Raw genomic sequence first — 16,752 nt, 5'->3', positions numbered from 1 at the left:
CAAGATCAATAGTCACATGTTTTACTGACCGAGCCAGCCGAGCCACCCCTCTACTCGTAATTTTTAACACAACATTTTTTCAGAAGCATTCCATAATTTTTTGCATTGTCCATACTGTATACATTTATATATTCCAGTAAGCTAAATGAACGTATAAAATGTATCAGCAGAATAAAAATATTTAGGTATTTACATATTGTAAACCTTTAAACAATTCAGTGTAGAGATTTATACATATGCCTTATAAGTAGGAGTATGAGACAGTTGAATTAGTACATAAAGTTTTTATTTAAAGTTTTCCCCTTCCAAGCAAGCTTCATTTACACATTCTAATACTGTACAAAATTTACAATCTCTGTGACTTACTTACTCACTATTCACTTCTAATAGTTTGTGCCTTTCTGAAATACAGAAAGCTTTACTTACAGTTCTCATAAATGCTCTTATTTATTTTGGCTAGAAATAAAAAATAAATGAAGAACAAGTCTAAGGAAAGTGAATATCCTTGTATAAACTGTGACTTTCAGAAGAAATGGTGACAGTTGACAAAAAAGGTTCTGAAGCAGACCTTGTTCTCTTCGTGACGTCAGCTGGGATTTTTCCCAAGTACTGTAACTTTTCTTTCCTATATATATGTTTTCAAGGAAAAAGAAATGAAAGTTGATTGCACTGAATATATATATATATTTATATATATATTTTTACAACGGATCCTTTGGATCTGAACATACAAATAAATACAAAAACAACAAAGATTGCACTTTACTGTAGAAACGGCATTGGATTCCAGTACGCCCATCTATCTCGACATGCTCCACAGTGAAAGTTTATCACCAAGGCATTTTTAGTCTGTGGCTTCCCCATGTTGTTGTTTTGAATGACACTTTTGTGGAGGGATTCAACAACACCTCTGGGTGATTAAAAAACATTTTAGGCTACAATTTAGTATTAACTGTTGTTTCAGCTCTGAAACGCTTGAAAATCAAATTCATGTTCCTTCCAGTTTTGCTCTTTTGATTGTTCACATTGAAAACTATCTCATGCTCTCCTGACCTTCTGCTCCTACATTCCTCATGCTTCTAAAGACAACTAGCAATTGTTCAGCTAACTGATCTCAGGCATCTTTGGTGATAACAAACAAATATGATGAGTTGGAGAATAATCAGGGTAAGTCATGTGCTTTCCTAGAGCCAAATCCAGAGCCACTTCTAGAGCCAAAGGTGAGGAAGAGGGAGACATATTTGTTAAGAGCTATAATTCATTCTTGTGGCTCTTTTAAGTGGTGTGTTTTAGGGACAGAGAGACAACTGGGATGGCACTTAAAAGAAATTTTTTCTTTCTTTTCATCCCTGAATTCCTGAAAGCAATCTCCCAGTTTCATCATAGGTTAAGTTTGGGTCAGAAGTGTTATCCAACAGAATCTCTTCAATATTGTACGAAAATTTTGTCAGTCCTACCTTTTGAAGGAAATAACAGATATGTTCACTACTTTTTTATATACTGTAAAAAAAAAAAGACAAAACATGAGCTTCTGTGGAATGAATAGTGACATAGTATGTTTTGTCTTAATCTTTCATATAAAATTGAGGACACAAATTGTGACTGGCTAGCCTAGAGCCCACAGGGCAGAAAGCAATTGCTGCGAGAGCCAACATCTTCCTCTTCTGTGATCCCGTGAGGTGCTGTAAGGGGCAGGCGGTACATGAAATGAAGTTATATAAAAACAAACATGTTCCCCTTTAATCTTATATGATTTTCTATAACTGTGTTGCCTATGGAGTCTGTAAAGGAGCCACAGGTTAGGAATATAGAATCGAGTGGCAATTTCTGTAATGCAGTGTAAGTATTTCAGTGGGTCGAATTCTGGATCGTTCATGAACACAATATCCCCAAAACTTCAACATAGGTCACATGCAGGTAGACTACAATGCACAATACTGATCTTAGGTCTGTCTGGGGCATTCTTCTGTATTGTATCTTTCTCCTTTTGAACGTTAAGATCCACATGAGGAGTTTTCGTAAAGCTGGGACAAGTTAAAACCAGTCTGAAATGGAAGAGTCTGTCACCACAGGAAGTTTGGTGTGATCCGAGTTGCAGACACAGTATCTGTTCAAGAACAGGTCTTTTTCTTTTGTCATTACTTGTAAATCATTAGAAACCAAGGGCGGGTTTCGGCAGTTGTGCCATTAGATGCACTGTTCCTAGTACAATAGTGATGTCAGCTGTCATTGTTTCCTAGAATGTGAGAGTGTTCATTCCAGGGTTCCCTGGCGTTATTTGTTGTAAGGTACACAGGCGGGCAAGATAACCGGTGCGCAGGCGGGACCTGCCAGTGGCTCTGCTACATCCCCTTCCAGTTCTGTCCAGGTGCCTTTTTCCGGGCAGTAGCATATTGTGGATGATTTGTAGGCCCCCTGTAATGGCAGAGGGGGGGCGTTTAGGGAAGAATGTTCCGAGAAGTGCAATGGCAATCCTACTTCTCACTTTTACATTGGAAAGAAAATGTCAATTCTCTGCTCTTGCTAAAAAGTTCCAAATGAAAGCGGTGGATTTGAAACTGTTTTTTCTACAGGAAAATCTGAGATTTGCAAGATTGCAAAATCTGTGTGTGTGTCTGTGATTAATAATAAAAGTCGAGTGCCTTCAACACCTAGATGATCAGCAAAATCCTTTAAAATAATGGACCAGGGGCGCCTGGGTGGCACAGTCGGTTAAGCGTCCGACTTCAGCCAGGTCACGATCTCGCGGCCCGTGAGTTTGAGCCCCGCGTCAGGCTCTGGGCTGATGGCTCGGAGCCTGGAGCCTGTTTCCGACTCTGTGTCTCCCTCTCTCTCTGCCCCTCCCCCGTTCATGCTCTGTCTCTCTCTGTCCCAAAAATAAATTAAAAACGTTGAAAAAAAATTAAAAAAAAAAATAAATAAAATAAAATAATGGACCAAAAATTGGAATTTATCCAGCTGGTTTCAGTTAAAAAAAAATTCATCTTAGATTTTCAAATAATTTGGGTCAAACAATTTGGTCAATTTTAAATCATTGCCTCACTTTTCTGGTTTTATTTTACTACTGTAGGGAATAAGAGATAAGATTCAAAACTAGTTCAAAATAAGCTGGACAAGAGGGCTTGTCAACTTCTTTGCACATTGATTTATTTTCAAGTGGCCACATGAGAAATTAAAAAAAAAATGTCTTTAATCTTGTTTCCTTTGTCAACCTCTGGGGGTAGTGCTTGTATGACATTTCGCTTCTAAAGCCAAAGCAATTTGGCTTTTAGCATAGGCAAAACCCAAAAATTCCAACCAACCTGGTCATCATTTTTTGAAAGTGTCCTCCTGGTACCTGGTTCTAAATGTGTCCACTCTTGCAGCTAGTAATGTGCACCAGTGAACAAACCCTTATGAATATGTAGTTCAATGTATATTTACCTACATATAACTAATACCTTTTTAAAACTCCCCCCAAACGTTATACAAGAACCTCGTTTGATGCAAAAGAAATAAACTAATATTATTAATACCCCAAATTAATATTAAGAAACCAACACCTATAAATCAACAGTCATCATTTAAAAAGTGAATGTGTAGACCATGAGGCCATACGTGTCTATGTGATGTAATGTGATGTAATTCGAACTACATGGCCACCTCCTCAAGTGTTCTTAACAAAAGAGAAGAAATAAGGAGCACAATAAATTTAAAAAAGAAACAGGCTGAACTTGTGTTAAGTCCTTATGTCTAACTTCCAGTTTTAGAGGAAATATGGAGACAGAGACTGTATTAAATGATATCGCAAGGTAATCATTAGCTAATTCCAGAATGTCAGCTTTTCTCTCTAATAACTGACCCTGTTTTTTTCAACAAGTTAATGGCATGGACGAAGAAGTGGAGTGGGGTGATTTTCCAGATTGCAAGAGATGGATGAGATATAATAACCAAATACAAGTGAGGGTATTGGATTCTGACTTGAACATATCAACTTAAAATATATATATATATTTAAAATTTTTTTAAAAATGTTTATTTATTATTGAGAGACAGAGAGAGACAGAGCATGAGCATGGGAGGGCCAGAGAGAGAGGGAGACACAGAATCCGAAACAGGCTCCAGGCTTCGAGCTGTCAGCACAGAGCCTGATGTGGGGCTCGAACTCACAAACCACGAGATCATGACCTGAGCTGAAGTCGGATGCTTAACTGACTGAGCCACTCAGGCACCCCGAAATATATATATATATATTTTTATAAGTGAATAGGAAAACTTTGAATGTAGAATAAGGGAATTATAGTTAATTTTGTTGGGTGAGATGACAGTGTGTTTACATAAACGAATACTTTTTTATTTTTTTAATTTTTTTTTTTTAACATTTGTTCATCTTTGAGAGACAGAGAGAGACAGAGCATGAGCGGGGAAGGGGTAGAGAGAGGGAGACACAGAACCCGAAGCAGGATCCAGGCTCCAAGCTGTCAGCACAGAGCCCAACGTGGGGCTCGAAGTCACAAACTGTGAGATCATGACCTGAGCTGAAGTCGGACACTCAACCGACTGAGCCTCCCAGGCACCCCCATAAACGAATACTTTTTTAAAGATAAATACTGAAGCATGTAGGATCAAATACTTCAGCCAAAAGTTTTTGAGGGTGAATAGATGAAGTATGCTAAAATTTTGATGGATGTTGAAGCTGGATGCTGGGTTAACAAGAGTTCATTGTACTCTCAATTTTTGTGTAACCTTGGAAATTTTCCTGATAAAGATGGGGGAAAGTGAAAAGCCATGGAAAATTATATATCCTAAAGGGAATTTGTGGATATTTAACAGGTTCAAGTGTTTATGCCTTACTGGTCAGAAACTTTTCAGACAATTCAAACAATTCAACAAACTATTCAAACAATTTCAACGCAATATTTGTAAAACCACTTCAGTATCTTTACTTTAGTTGGAAAGCCAGAATCTCAAAAGCATGGCAAGAAGAGAGAAGTAGAGACCTACTGCATTTGGGGATATAGTCGATCAGACAGCAAGACAGCTCAATAGCAACCACACCAATTCTATTTTATTACTTAAAGTAACTTACTCCTAGCATACAAGCATGATACTCTTAAAAGGTTTATATGTGAAAATAAATTCAAAATGGATGAAAGACCTAAATGTGAGACAGGAAACCATTGAAATCCTACAGGAGAACACAGGCAGCAACCTCTTTGACCTTGGCTAGAGCAACTTCTTACTAGACACATCGCTAAAGGCAAGGGAAACAAAAGCAAACATGAACTATAGAGACGTCATCAAGATAAAAACTTCTGCACAGTGAAGGAAACAACAAAACTGAAAGGCAGACTATGGAATGGGAGAAGATATTTGCAAACAACATACTGATAAGAGTCAGTATCCAAAATCTATAAAGAACTTATCAAACGCAACATCAAAAAAACAGACAACCCAGTTAAGAAATGGGCAGAAGATACGAATAGATCCTTATCCAAAGAAGACATCCAGATGGCTAACAGGCACATGAAAAGATGCTCAACATCACTGACCATCAGGGAAATCAAGATAAAAAACATGATGAGATATCACCTTACACCTGTCAGAATGGCTAAAATAGACAACAGGTGTTGGAGGATGCTGAGAAAGGGGAACTCTCTTGCACTGTTCATGGGAATGGAAACTGGTAGAGCCACTCTAGAGAACAGTATGGAAGTTCCTCAAAAAAGTGAAAATAGAATTACCCTATGATCCAGCTACTGCACTATTAGGTGTTTACCCAAAGGATACTAAAATACAGATTCAAAGGAGTACCTGCACTGTTTATAGCAACATTATCAACAATAACCGAACTATGGAGAAAGCCCAAATGTCCACTGACTGATGAATAGATAAAGAAGTTGTGGTATGTATATACAATGGAATGTTACTCAGCTATCAAAAAGAATGAAATCTTCCCATTTGGAATGATGTGGATGGAGCTAGAATGTATTATGCTAAGTGAAATAAGTCGATCAGAGAAAAAGAAATACTATATGATTCACTTCTATGTGGAATTTAAGAAACAAAACAGATGAACATATCGGGGTGGGGGTGGTGGAAAGAGGAGAGAGGAAAAGATACCACAGAAGACTTTTAATGATAGAGAACAAACTGAGGGTTGATTGAGGGAGGTGGGTGGGGGATGGGCTAGATGGGTGATGGGTAGTAAGGAGGACACTTGTTGTAATGAGCACTGGGTGTTGTATGTACGCGATCAATCACTGAATTCTACTCCTGAAACCAATATTGCACTGTATGTTAACTAAATAAAATTTAAGTGAAAAAAAAAGGTTTATGTGTAGGTGGTAACATTTAGAGGGAAACACAAAGTAAGCACAAACAGAAGGAGAGGATGAGGAAATGTGGACACATACCATACTCCAGCTGTAGCCACCCACAAGGTAGATGCTGTCATCAAGCACTGCACAGCCAGGGCCACTTCGACCTTCCAAAATGGGAGTTTGGAGAATATTCCACTGGTCACCTTTTGGGTCATAGCATTCCACAAGCATTACGTCAAGGTGGGAGAAACCTAAGTGACATAGCAAAATGGAACCACATAAGAATAAACTCTCAGGGTGGCTGCCTGAGTGGCTCAGTCGGTTAAGCATCTGACTTCGGCTCAGGTCATGATCTCACGGTTGGTGAATTTGAGCCCCACATCAGGCTCTTTGCTGTCAGCACAGAGCCTGCTTCAGATCCTCTGTCCCCCTTTCTCTGCCCCTCCCCCACTTCCTCTCACATGCTCTCTCTCTCTAAAATAAATAAGCATAAAAAAAAAATAAAAAAGAATAAACTCTCAGGGTCCCAATTCAGGGCTAGGGCTTCTCCTTCTCCTCCTCCTCCTCCTCCTCCTCCTCCTTCATCTTCTTCTTCTTCTTCTTCTTCTTCAAGTTTATTTACTTATTTTGAGACAGAGAGAGAGAGAGCACAAGCTGGGAGGGGCAGAGAGAGAGGGAGAGAGAGAATCCCAAGCAGGCTCTACACTGTCAGCACGGATTTCCGACACATGACTCGAACTCACAAACTGTGAGATCATGACCTGAGCTGAAACCAGCTGAGCCACTCAGGTGCCCCAAGGCTAGGAGTTCTTTTAAAAATAGCTCTAGGGCTACAAAATAGATAATTGTGTTTTTAAAGAGACAAAGGTATAAGTTTACTAGTGAAATAGGGAGACATGTTACGAGAGACCTAAAACAAACTCTGGGTATGTCCAATTCATTCAAAGCAAGAATGTCTGACTCAATGTCATTGGTAAATGTTGATTATATGGGGGTATATCTTATTTTAAAATGTTTATTAAAACCTTATTTAAAAGGTTTAAAATAATTAAACGTAAGCATTTTATAGAGTGCTTACAATAAGCTGGTTGTCTTCCAAATGCTTTCTGTAGATGAATTCACTTAATTCCTCTCAACCACCCCATGAGATAGTTATGCCATTATATTCATTTTAGAGAGGAGAAAACTGAGAGCAAGAGAGAAATAATGACTTGAGTAAGTCACACAACCAGTAAGTAGATAGGCTGAGGTTTAAACTCAGGCAAACAGGCTTCTGAGCTCATATTATTACAGGCTAAACTGTATTGCTTTTCCTAAACGAATATTTAACTCTCAAAATGTTTAAAAAATTTTTTTTAATGTTTATTTATTTTTGAGAAAGAAAGAGAGAGAGAGTGTGCAAGCTGGGATGGGACAGAGAGAGGGACACAGAATCCGAAGCAGGTTCCAGGCTCTGAGCTGTCAGCACAGAGCCTGATGTGGGGCTCAAACTCACACACTGTGAGATCATAACTTGAGCCAAAGTCAGATGCTTAACCAACTCAGCCACCCAGGTGCCCAATCAAACTGTTTTAATTAAATGGTGTTCAGAATCTTTTACCTTTTTCAACAGTTTATGTTTATAAGCAAGTATGATGAAGTGAATAGTTTCCAATATCTACTAAGGATCAAGGTTGAGTAGGGGGCTAACTTTCACTGAGGGCTTCTTCTCTCACCTCTGATGACGTTTTTCAGTGACTGGGGCAGTAAGTGGGTTGCAGAGAACAACTTAAATTCTTAGACTCCACTGGGGCCCTGCCTTTAATTTAGAAAGTCAAAAATCTGGAGGGGGAGTGCTTCCTGGTCACTGAACAGACCAAATCCTTGATAATATTTTTCTTCTCTTTACATGTGTGCAATGGATATTTGCTAGCTGACAATTACAATGCATACACTCAATCAAAATCAACCTACTGGACTCTTCAAAGTAATTAAAAAGATAGACCAAAAAGTAGAATAATTTTCATTCTTGAAGAAGCGGACAAATTATTTCAGGCCACTAACTTCTTACATAAAATAAATCACATAGATTTGAGAACAGTAGAGTGAAGGATTTACTGGAATTCTGTGGTATATTCCTTTCCTGTAAGATTATTGATGATAATTTCTGAAGCATGGATAATTGGAATGAGGACTGGGGAAAATTTCCAGTTCTGAAGTTCTAGTGGCATCATAGGAGGATACGTATGCCTTCTTGGTGCCCACTACACATATGACATATGTTGATGATAAGCCTCAAAAACTATAAGGAAAAGATAATTACCCCTCTTTTATAGACATGGGATTAAGTGTCTTGAGTAAGACCACACAACCACAAGTGCATAACCGGAACCCAGATCCATACCCTTCTCTCTACACCATAATGCCTTCCTGAGCTGACCTAACTTTGATGTGTGTGTGTTTGCATTTAGGTTGTCATTACCCTGTGCAAGTATAACCTCAAATATTAAAGCTTCCTAGAATGTGGGGCAACTGGGTAGCTCAGTTTGTTGAGCATCTGACTCTTGATTGCGGCTCAGGTCACAGTCTCATGGTTCATGGGGTGGAGCCCCATGTTGAGCTCTGTGCTGACAGTGTGGAGCCTGCTTAGGATTCTCTGTCTCCCTCTCTCTCTCTGCCCCTCCTTCACTCGCATTCTCTCTCTCTCTCTCTCTCAAAACTAAATAAACATTTTTTAAAAATTCCTAGAATGTTTAGTCATCATTATGCAAAATAAATTAGTAGAAATCACATTTTAATGTAGAAAGCTACAAAGTTAATACTGCATACAAATATTTTGATGAGAAGGAATGGTGTATGGCTTGAGATGAAAGAGAAGCAATGAAAGAAAAAAGAATAAAAAGGGAAAAGTTGCAGCAGCAAAGGTAATCAATCCCTTCCCACTGGGGAGAGTACAAAGGTGAGCAGCATAGACTAGGTAGGGTATTGACGTTTCTGATTGAATACGAACTTGGAAATATTTACATAAAAATTACACCTGTGTGGTCTTTATTATGTTAGGGGTATATATGTATTGGGAGAACCAGAAAGGAATGTCTACATCTATCATTTTTTAGATGGTTGTATGATGGAAAAATAAGTGCATAGAAGGCCTTATCTACCATACTTGGATGGCCTGTTTCACATTTGGTTCAATTTCAAGGATCATGGCAGGTCAGAGCTAGAGGAGATTTTAGAGATCATCTATACCAGTTTCTTCATTTTTGGTAAGAAAACTGAGGCCCAATGCAGTTCAGGGATCTTAACAACACAGTTCTCTCTGCTTTCCTGTCAAATTCAGTGTGATATGCATGTAGATAGTTACACACATGCACGTAAACTACAAAAAGTTGTAGTCAGGGGCACCTGGGTGGCTCAGTGGGTTAAGCATCTGATGTGGGCTCAGGTCATGATCTACAGTTCGTGAGATCGAGCCCCACGTTGGGCTCTGTACTGACAACTCAGAGCCTGGAGCCTGATTTAGATTTTGTGTCTTCCTCTCTCTCTCTGCCCCTCCCCCACTTGCGTGCTCACTTTCTCTCTCTCTCTCTCTCTCTCTCTCTCTCTCTCTCTCAAATGAATAAACTAAAAAAAAAGGTTGTAGTTATACCAATATATGGAGAGGAGAGGAGCCCAAACAAAACTCTAAAAATATCATGTGGTTTTTTTGTTTTTTTTTTTTTATTAAAAAAGCAAGTAGAATTTGAGAAGCATAGGTTTGGTGTTCAACTCTTAAAAGAAATAATTCCAAATTTAGACATGAAATTCTACTAAATGTTTTCTTTAAGAAAAATCACGTATTAGCTTCTTTGTGCAGCTATGACTGAAGTTCTTTATGATCACTACAAAAAACAATTTTCTGGAAAAAATTTATTGCTATAACTTCGGAGATAGGGAATAATTTATTTTACTGAATTCATTGTTACAACAAATTGTTTGTGCTTTCAGTTATTAATGCTTCCGTTTTTTACTTTCTGTTGACATCATTATTCATTTCTTTAATGTGTGTGGTAACTTAAAAATAATCCTATCTGCAGAGGAGCCAAAATAAATGCCTGCCCAAGGGTACAGCTAATTTACACAGAGTAGATTTTATTTGGTCAACATGTTTTTTACTTGGTTAACTATGATTATCTAACGAGAAACCCCCTTAGCAAGAAACATGAGATGCAAATGATATTGTGATTTAAAAAAAAAAAAAAAAAGAAAGAAAAAGACCTTTCAAATGATTTCCTCCAATTGCATACAAGCGATCATTCATTACAGCCAAAGTGTGGATGGCGCGTTTTGTGTTCATATCTTGTTTTCGAGCCCAGACATCCATTACAGGGTCATAGCAATATAGCCATGGGACATACTCTCCATTGTGTACACCCCCTGTGAATTAAACATATACATACAAGTCAAGAAAGTGCCTTGGAACTGAAGTTTGGAACAGAAAGTGGAGGAATGACTTGCCTGAAATGTATATCTTCCCATTGTGCACTGCTCCTGCGTGAGCAGCCAGAGGCTGGGGCAAAGAGGACACATAACGCCATTCGTTCGTTTCTAGGTTATAGCTCTCCACGCTGGACAAATAGCCGGTTTCGTTCCTTCCACCAATAACGTATAAATGCTTGTCCAACCGACATGCATAGAAACTGGCTCTTCTACAATGAAAACAACAACCCACCATAAATCACAAAAGGGGCTCCATTAGTCAGGGAAAAGGAGGTACATCCCGCCCTAGAAAGGGTTGCAGAAATTTGGAAATAACACACACAGCTCCCTTCTAAATCTGAGACCTTTACAGTAATTGTACGCATTGCCTGTTCTGGTTAGCAATTTCATATTAAAGTAACAGTAGAGGAGAAAGTCACCAGCCCTGTTTCAGCTTCTTTTATCTTGCTTTTTTATACACTGTTAAAGTGTTCACTAATGTTTGGGATATTTGGTACCTTGTACAGATATCACAGCTCAGTAAGACAAAGTGAAAAATGAGGTAGATAATGTAACAATAATAAATTATCTTGACATTCACTTTTTTCATGGTCCTTCAAGGGTCATTGTTCCCAATTTATAAGAGAACTACATCATCAAAATTTTTCTTCAATTATCATTTTTTTTCTTCCCGGTACTACCACAAATAGAGAAACTTTTGTGAACTGAATAGAGTGCTGAAATTTTGCTCTTATACAAACTAATCGTAGGAATTTCACGGATAGAGCTTTTAGTGTTGTTTCTTACAAAGCTACAGGATATTTTTTAGTCTCTTTTCAAGAGAGGCAATTCATTAAATTATCCCATTATGCCTTCAAAGATAAAAGACACAAGCTGTGTTGAAAGGGGGACCAATCTTGAGGTAGACCATAAAATAAGAGTGAGATATTGAGGACCTGAAGTAGAGTTTTATGGAAGACACAGAAGAGCTGAGCAAAAGATATTTTAAAGGACGATGTAAGACTCAGTAACTAGTAAGGCATGAGAGCTGAGGGAGAATAAATGTTCAAAGGGGACCTGAAAATTTGGAGTTAGGATGACTAGGTTGATATATTAAGCAAGTCCTTGACCCTTTGCTTCTTTTTTTCTCATTGATGCTACTGGAATAATACACTTTATAAGGATAAGATATGAATAAGTACGATTGTTAAGTGCCAGGCCCCTCAGAGAATATAATTTATGTTTGATAAATGTATGGTCTTCATAAAAATAAGGGCCAAGACTCTTGGGCAATGTCAGTAGCAAGATCAAGAGTCCTAAAGATTTTTATCAGGAGATTTTCCAAGTTGTGTTTACAAAGTGCCAAACCTCTAGGAAGCAGGAGACAGCGTCTTGATTAACAGTTTGGTCTCTGGAACAGATTGCGTGGCTACATGACTTATTGGATGTGTGACCTTTGACACATTAGTTAACCCCTCTCAGCCTCAGGTTGCTCATTTGTAACAAGGGGATGCTAATGGTACCTTTTTTTACAGGGTTATTTGCAAATGCATATGTAAAGTGCTGTCATAGTGTCCAGCTTTTTGTTCTTGTGTCAGAACCATCAGTTACCATGACCCAGGTAAAAATGTTATTAAAAATCAGCCATCAAGATGTTTGCATATAAACTTTGCCTAGCCATATTTTAAATGACAGTGAAATTTTTTAATGTTTGTGTAGGTGATTTATTACCAGTAGGTATGGTATATGTTATAGATGTTGATGTATTCAGTTTTATTTTTTTTCTAGCTTTTTTGAGGCATAATTGGCAAATAAAGTTGTAATATATTTAAAGTCACAATGCAATAATTTGATATATAGATACATTGTGGAAGGATTCCCACAATCAAGTTAATTAACACATGTATCACCTCACATAGCTATTTTTTTTTGTTTTTTTTGTTTTTTGTTTTTGTTTTTTTTTTTTGGTTTTCTACTCTCTTAGCAAATTTCAAGTATACACTACAATATGAGCTATAGTCACTATGTTGTATATTAGATACACAGAACTTCTGCATCTTATAATTGAAAGTTTATACCTTTTGACCAGCCTCTCCTCATTTCCCTCATCTCCTGGCCCCTAGCAACCACCATCCATTGTTTCTTTAAGTTTGACTTTTTTCTTTTCTTTTTTTTTTTTCCAGATTCTACATATAAGTAACTGTGTTTCTCTTTCTCTGTTTGGTTTATTTCACTTTGCAAAACGACCCTTAATTTCATCCATGTGGTCACAAATGGCAGGATTTCCTTCTGTTATGGCTAAGTAATACTCCATTGTAAAGATATGCCATGCCCCCTTTTCTTTATCTATTCATCTGATGACAGACACTTAGGTTGTTTCTATATCTTGGCTTTTGTGAATAATGGTGCAATGAACATGAGAGTGCAGATACCTCTTCAAGATATTGATTTCATTTTTTTTTGGATATAAAACAGAAGTGGGATTGGTGGATCATATGGTTTTTATTTTTTTTTAATAGTCCTGAAAATCATGGATAATTTTAGAGCAAAATTTTGGCTCTGTTTGTATTTTTTCCTGTATTTTCCTGATGCTTTTGAAAGAAATATGTGTTGTGGAAAATTCAGAAGGACAATGAAGAACAGGAATGATGGAAAAAGAGGAAGGAGGAAAGGAGGAAGGAAAATAAAGAGTAGGTGTGGCAGATTTCATAGAGTGAGTCTGGTTAACCTGGGTCTTCTGAGCGGTTCATGAAGCTCTGAAATTGTAATAAAATTGTAATAAAATGTTGCATATATAGGTCTTGCACGTATGCATTGTTTGGAGAATATGTTTAGAGAAAGGTATTAGGAAGAAGCTTTTTAATCAGATTAATCCTTAATCTAAAAATTTTGAGATTTCCTGTTACAGAGAAGTAAAACCCATTTAAATATAAAATCAGATTAAAAACAGTTGCAAAATTAAGTGCCTGCAGATGTCCATTGCTTCCTTCTATTTCTCTAACCAGATTTCAATTGCTTTCTCATTGAATAAGATAGGTCAAGGTTGTCTTAATAGTGGTTTTACCTTCTCAGTTAAAATGTGTCATTGAAAAGCCTGACATTCTATAAAAATAGGCAAAAGTAACAGATATTTCTTCGCGCCATCGACACAATCCCTCTTCCATATGATGATTCTATAACAAGTCTTAGAGCCTCTGAAATAATTAATTTACCAATCCTACTAACGGGCCATCTTTAAATAATTTGGACTGTGCGGGCCATAAGGTGTTCAGTTCTTCTATGCGCGAGATACTGGTCTACAAGAGAAAATGCCTGCTAGTCATGACAAGTATGAAAACCCTCCACCAAATAAGTGTAGATAATGGAGAATAAGAGCAAAATCTCCTGGTAGTAGTGTGCACTCCTTTCATCTAGTCTAAATTTCAGTTTTCTCACTTTTTTCTATCCTGGTTCCTTCCTTCCTTACTGACACTGAGTGAGCCTGTCAGAACTTGCTGTCTTTCTAGCCAAGATTTTCTTAATTTGATGCTTCGTGTGTACTCCTAGCTTTATCCACACAGTGTCACTGTTAGGATCTAAATGGAAAAAAAAAAAAATCAGTAGGTTCCGCTTCCTGACTAAAACTGCATTTTTATGTAGAAATTCCAATAGTGAAGATTCTGAGCCTATGACTTATTCCCTTGCATGTCCAAAGTGAGAATTCATGAGATACATTATAGGAACACTGGATAGTTAATGGTCTGTCAGCAACTGTGAACATTTGCTCCAGGCTAAAATTTTACCATACCAGGTCTCTCTTGGGAGTGCTCCCTGCCCCTCCTCCCCACATGAAGAGCACACATAATTAGGCTATTTGGGTGTTTTGTTTTGGTTTTTTTTTTTTTGGAAAGTAAGTTCAAGATTACTGAAAATTTTTAAATGGGATTACACTATTTGTATTGCAAATTGTTCATCTCTCCCTCCTCCAGCCCCTCCTCCCCCAATGCCAGAGGCAATAATAGTCAATGTATTGTGAGAAGTTAAAAAAGACTACCAGTTGCTGGTAGTCAACTTCCACAAACACATTGTGAACACTGCATATTGTACAGGTCTTTCCTAGTTCTTACTGACCCTTTGGATGGTCAGTTTATATTCTAGAGCATGAGATTGAATTACTATAACCTTAGCTTGAAATCTTGACTTTCACCATCATGTTAAAAACAACAAAAGATTTTTTCAGACAGAATATTGTCTCACATTGTTTCTTAAGGCTTGTAGTAACCATTAAAATTTGGAAACATTTTTTATGTATTGCTTCTAGCTTTTGTCTTACTCTGTGAAATATAAGCTTTGCTGTCCGTGCTTTCCAAACTGCTTTTTCTTTCTCTTTTTCTTTTCTTTCTTTTTTTTTTTTTTTCTAGACTAGCTAGGGGTAAGAACTCCAGATGAATCACACCTACAATGTTTATTTTTATTGAAGAAAAATGTAAAGTTACCAAAGCATTTCTATTGATCTTAGTTTTAATTTTTACCCTCTTCTTTTTCCTGAAGAATCAAATCCTACATCTGAGACCACAACAACTCAGTAGCATTACATTTAAGCGTGTATTTTCCTGTAATCATTTCACAGATAGTAGGGATGCATTTCACGAGTCGTTTGAGTAAGTTATCCACACAGTGTCGGAGTAGGAGTACACACGAAGCATCAAACACTAGAAGCAGTGTGCCCATTTCCCTGCTGAACTGGGGGATAGTCTGCGCTTTGATTATAGCACTCCTTTAGAAGCTCTGATGAGGTGAGATATCCTAAGAATCTGTCCAGCCGGCTCGAAGAGTGGGTTATCCCAGAGGTGGTTTTCAACAGGCTTCTATTATTCTCAGTTTGGTAACTTCTCAGCAGTTTGGTACCAAGAATGGAAGGAGGGAGGTGGGGGAACTTCTGGTGAGCCAGATTCATGATCTATACAATGTACAATTAATTCAATTAAATGTTTCAAGAAACTTCAGATCTGAAGGGTGTCTCATATATATATTTTTTCTTTTTTTCTTCTTCTTTGTGTGCTCACCAATTAAGCCATGATGGTAACTGACTGTATTTGCTACTTAGAATGGAGGCTTGGCAATGACAGAAAAATTTCATTTTAGGTTATGGATTGTTGCCAGGGTCAACCAACCCATAGGAGATAGGGAGCTAGAAGATTGACTGGGCATTTGTGAGATCTGCCTTTTCCCACTCAGCTCTGTAAGGAGCTCTTTATTTGGTCTATCGAGTTGATTGTTCTAAATCTAAAAAAAAACTTCTTTTACTAGGGACCTGACATGATATACCATAATGACTTAGAAAGAAACGTTAAACAGTCCATCCTGTCAACGGTGGCTGCCGGGCGCCGACAGACCATGGCAGGTCTTTTTATCAGGTCAATGAGCTGCTAAAAATTGTCTAAGTAGGACCCTGCCATGATAGGCCATAGTGCCTCAGAGGAAGTCATTATAGAATATCAAGTAAACAATACACATTTAAAAAAATTACTAATTAGGTTTTGCAGCAATACTTCTCATCCTTAGGGGCTCTAGAGTGAGATAATTGACCGCGACGTGAGTTATGCCTCCCAAACGGAAGGCGTGAAGGTTAATTATCGTGGTGTGCAGCCCCCCAGCAAAGGGGACCGCGGTGATGAGATGCTGACATTTCCAATAGATTATTGATATTCATTTTTAAAATATGTTTCTTAAAGAAAACTTTTTGGAATGGTTTTGATTAAAGGGTAGGGTGATGCAGCCACAATAAGAGCAACCAGGAAATAACCCCAAAGGGAGAGAAACAAGGTGCAGTGGAGAGGACATCAGTCGGCTTTTATGCAGGCACGTATGCACGAGAGGAGGACTGAGAACTTTGTCTGGATATTAACTGACTTAGAATCATTTCTTCAGGTACCTTGGAACTGCACATTCCCAAAAGTGTCTGTGGTTCTTACATTGTGCCTCATCATTTCCAGTGTATAGCTTTTAGTCTCCCGAAAGAGGGTTTTAATAC

The 16,752-nt window shown here is 37.9% G+C and overlaps 1 protein-coding gene across 1 annotated transcript in view; it reads right to left on the bottom strand.

Moving 5' to 3' along the window:
• Positions 1-269: 269 nt before the first annotated feature.
• Positions 270-16,752, bottom strand: part of KLHL14 (kelch like family member 14) — a 103,770-nt gene continuing 87,287 nt past the window's right edge. Inside the window, exons 5-8 of the mRNA XM_058692406.1 lie at positions 10,779-10,969; positions 10,539-10,697; positions 6,396-6,553; positions 270-2,415 (exon numbers count right to left, since the gene is read on the bottom strand). Of these exons, the coding sequence (XP_058548389.1) occupies positions 2,275-2,415; positions 6,396-6,553; positions 10,539-10,697; positions 10,779-10,969 (649 nt within the window). The 3' untranslated portion in view covers positions 270-2,274. The remainder of the gene's footprint in view (positions 2,416-6,395; positions 6,554-10,538; positions 10,698-10,778; positions 10,970-16,752) is intronic.

The sequence above is a fragment of the Neofelis nebulosa genome, chromosome 11 (genome assembly GCF_028018385.1).
Source record: "Neofelis nebulosa isolate mNeoNeb1 chromosome 11, mNeoNeb1.pri, whole genome shotgun sequence".
Classification (NCBI taxonomy): domain Eukaryota; kingdom Metazoa; phylum Chordata; class Mammalia; order Carnivora; family Felidae; genus Neofelis; species Neofelis nebulosa.
The sequence above is the reverse complement of the archived record's forward strand: the minus strand, read 5'-3'. Positions and strand labels throughout refer to the sequence as shown.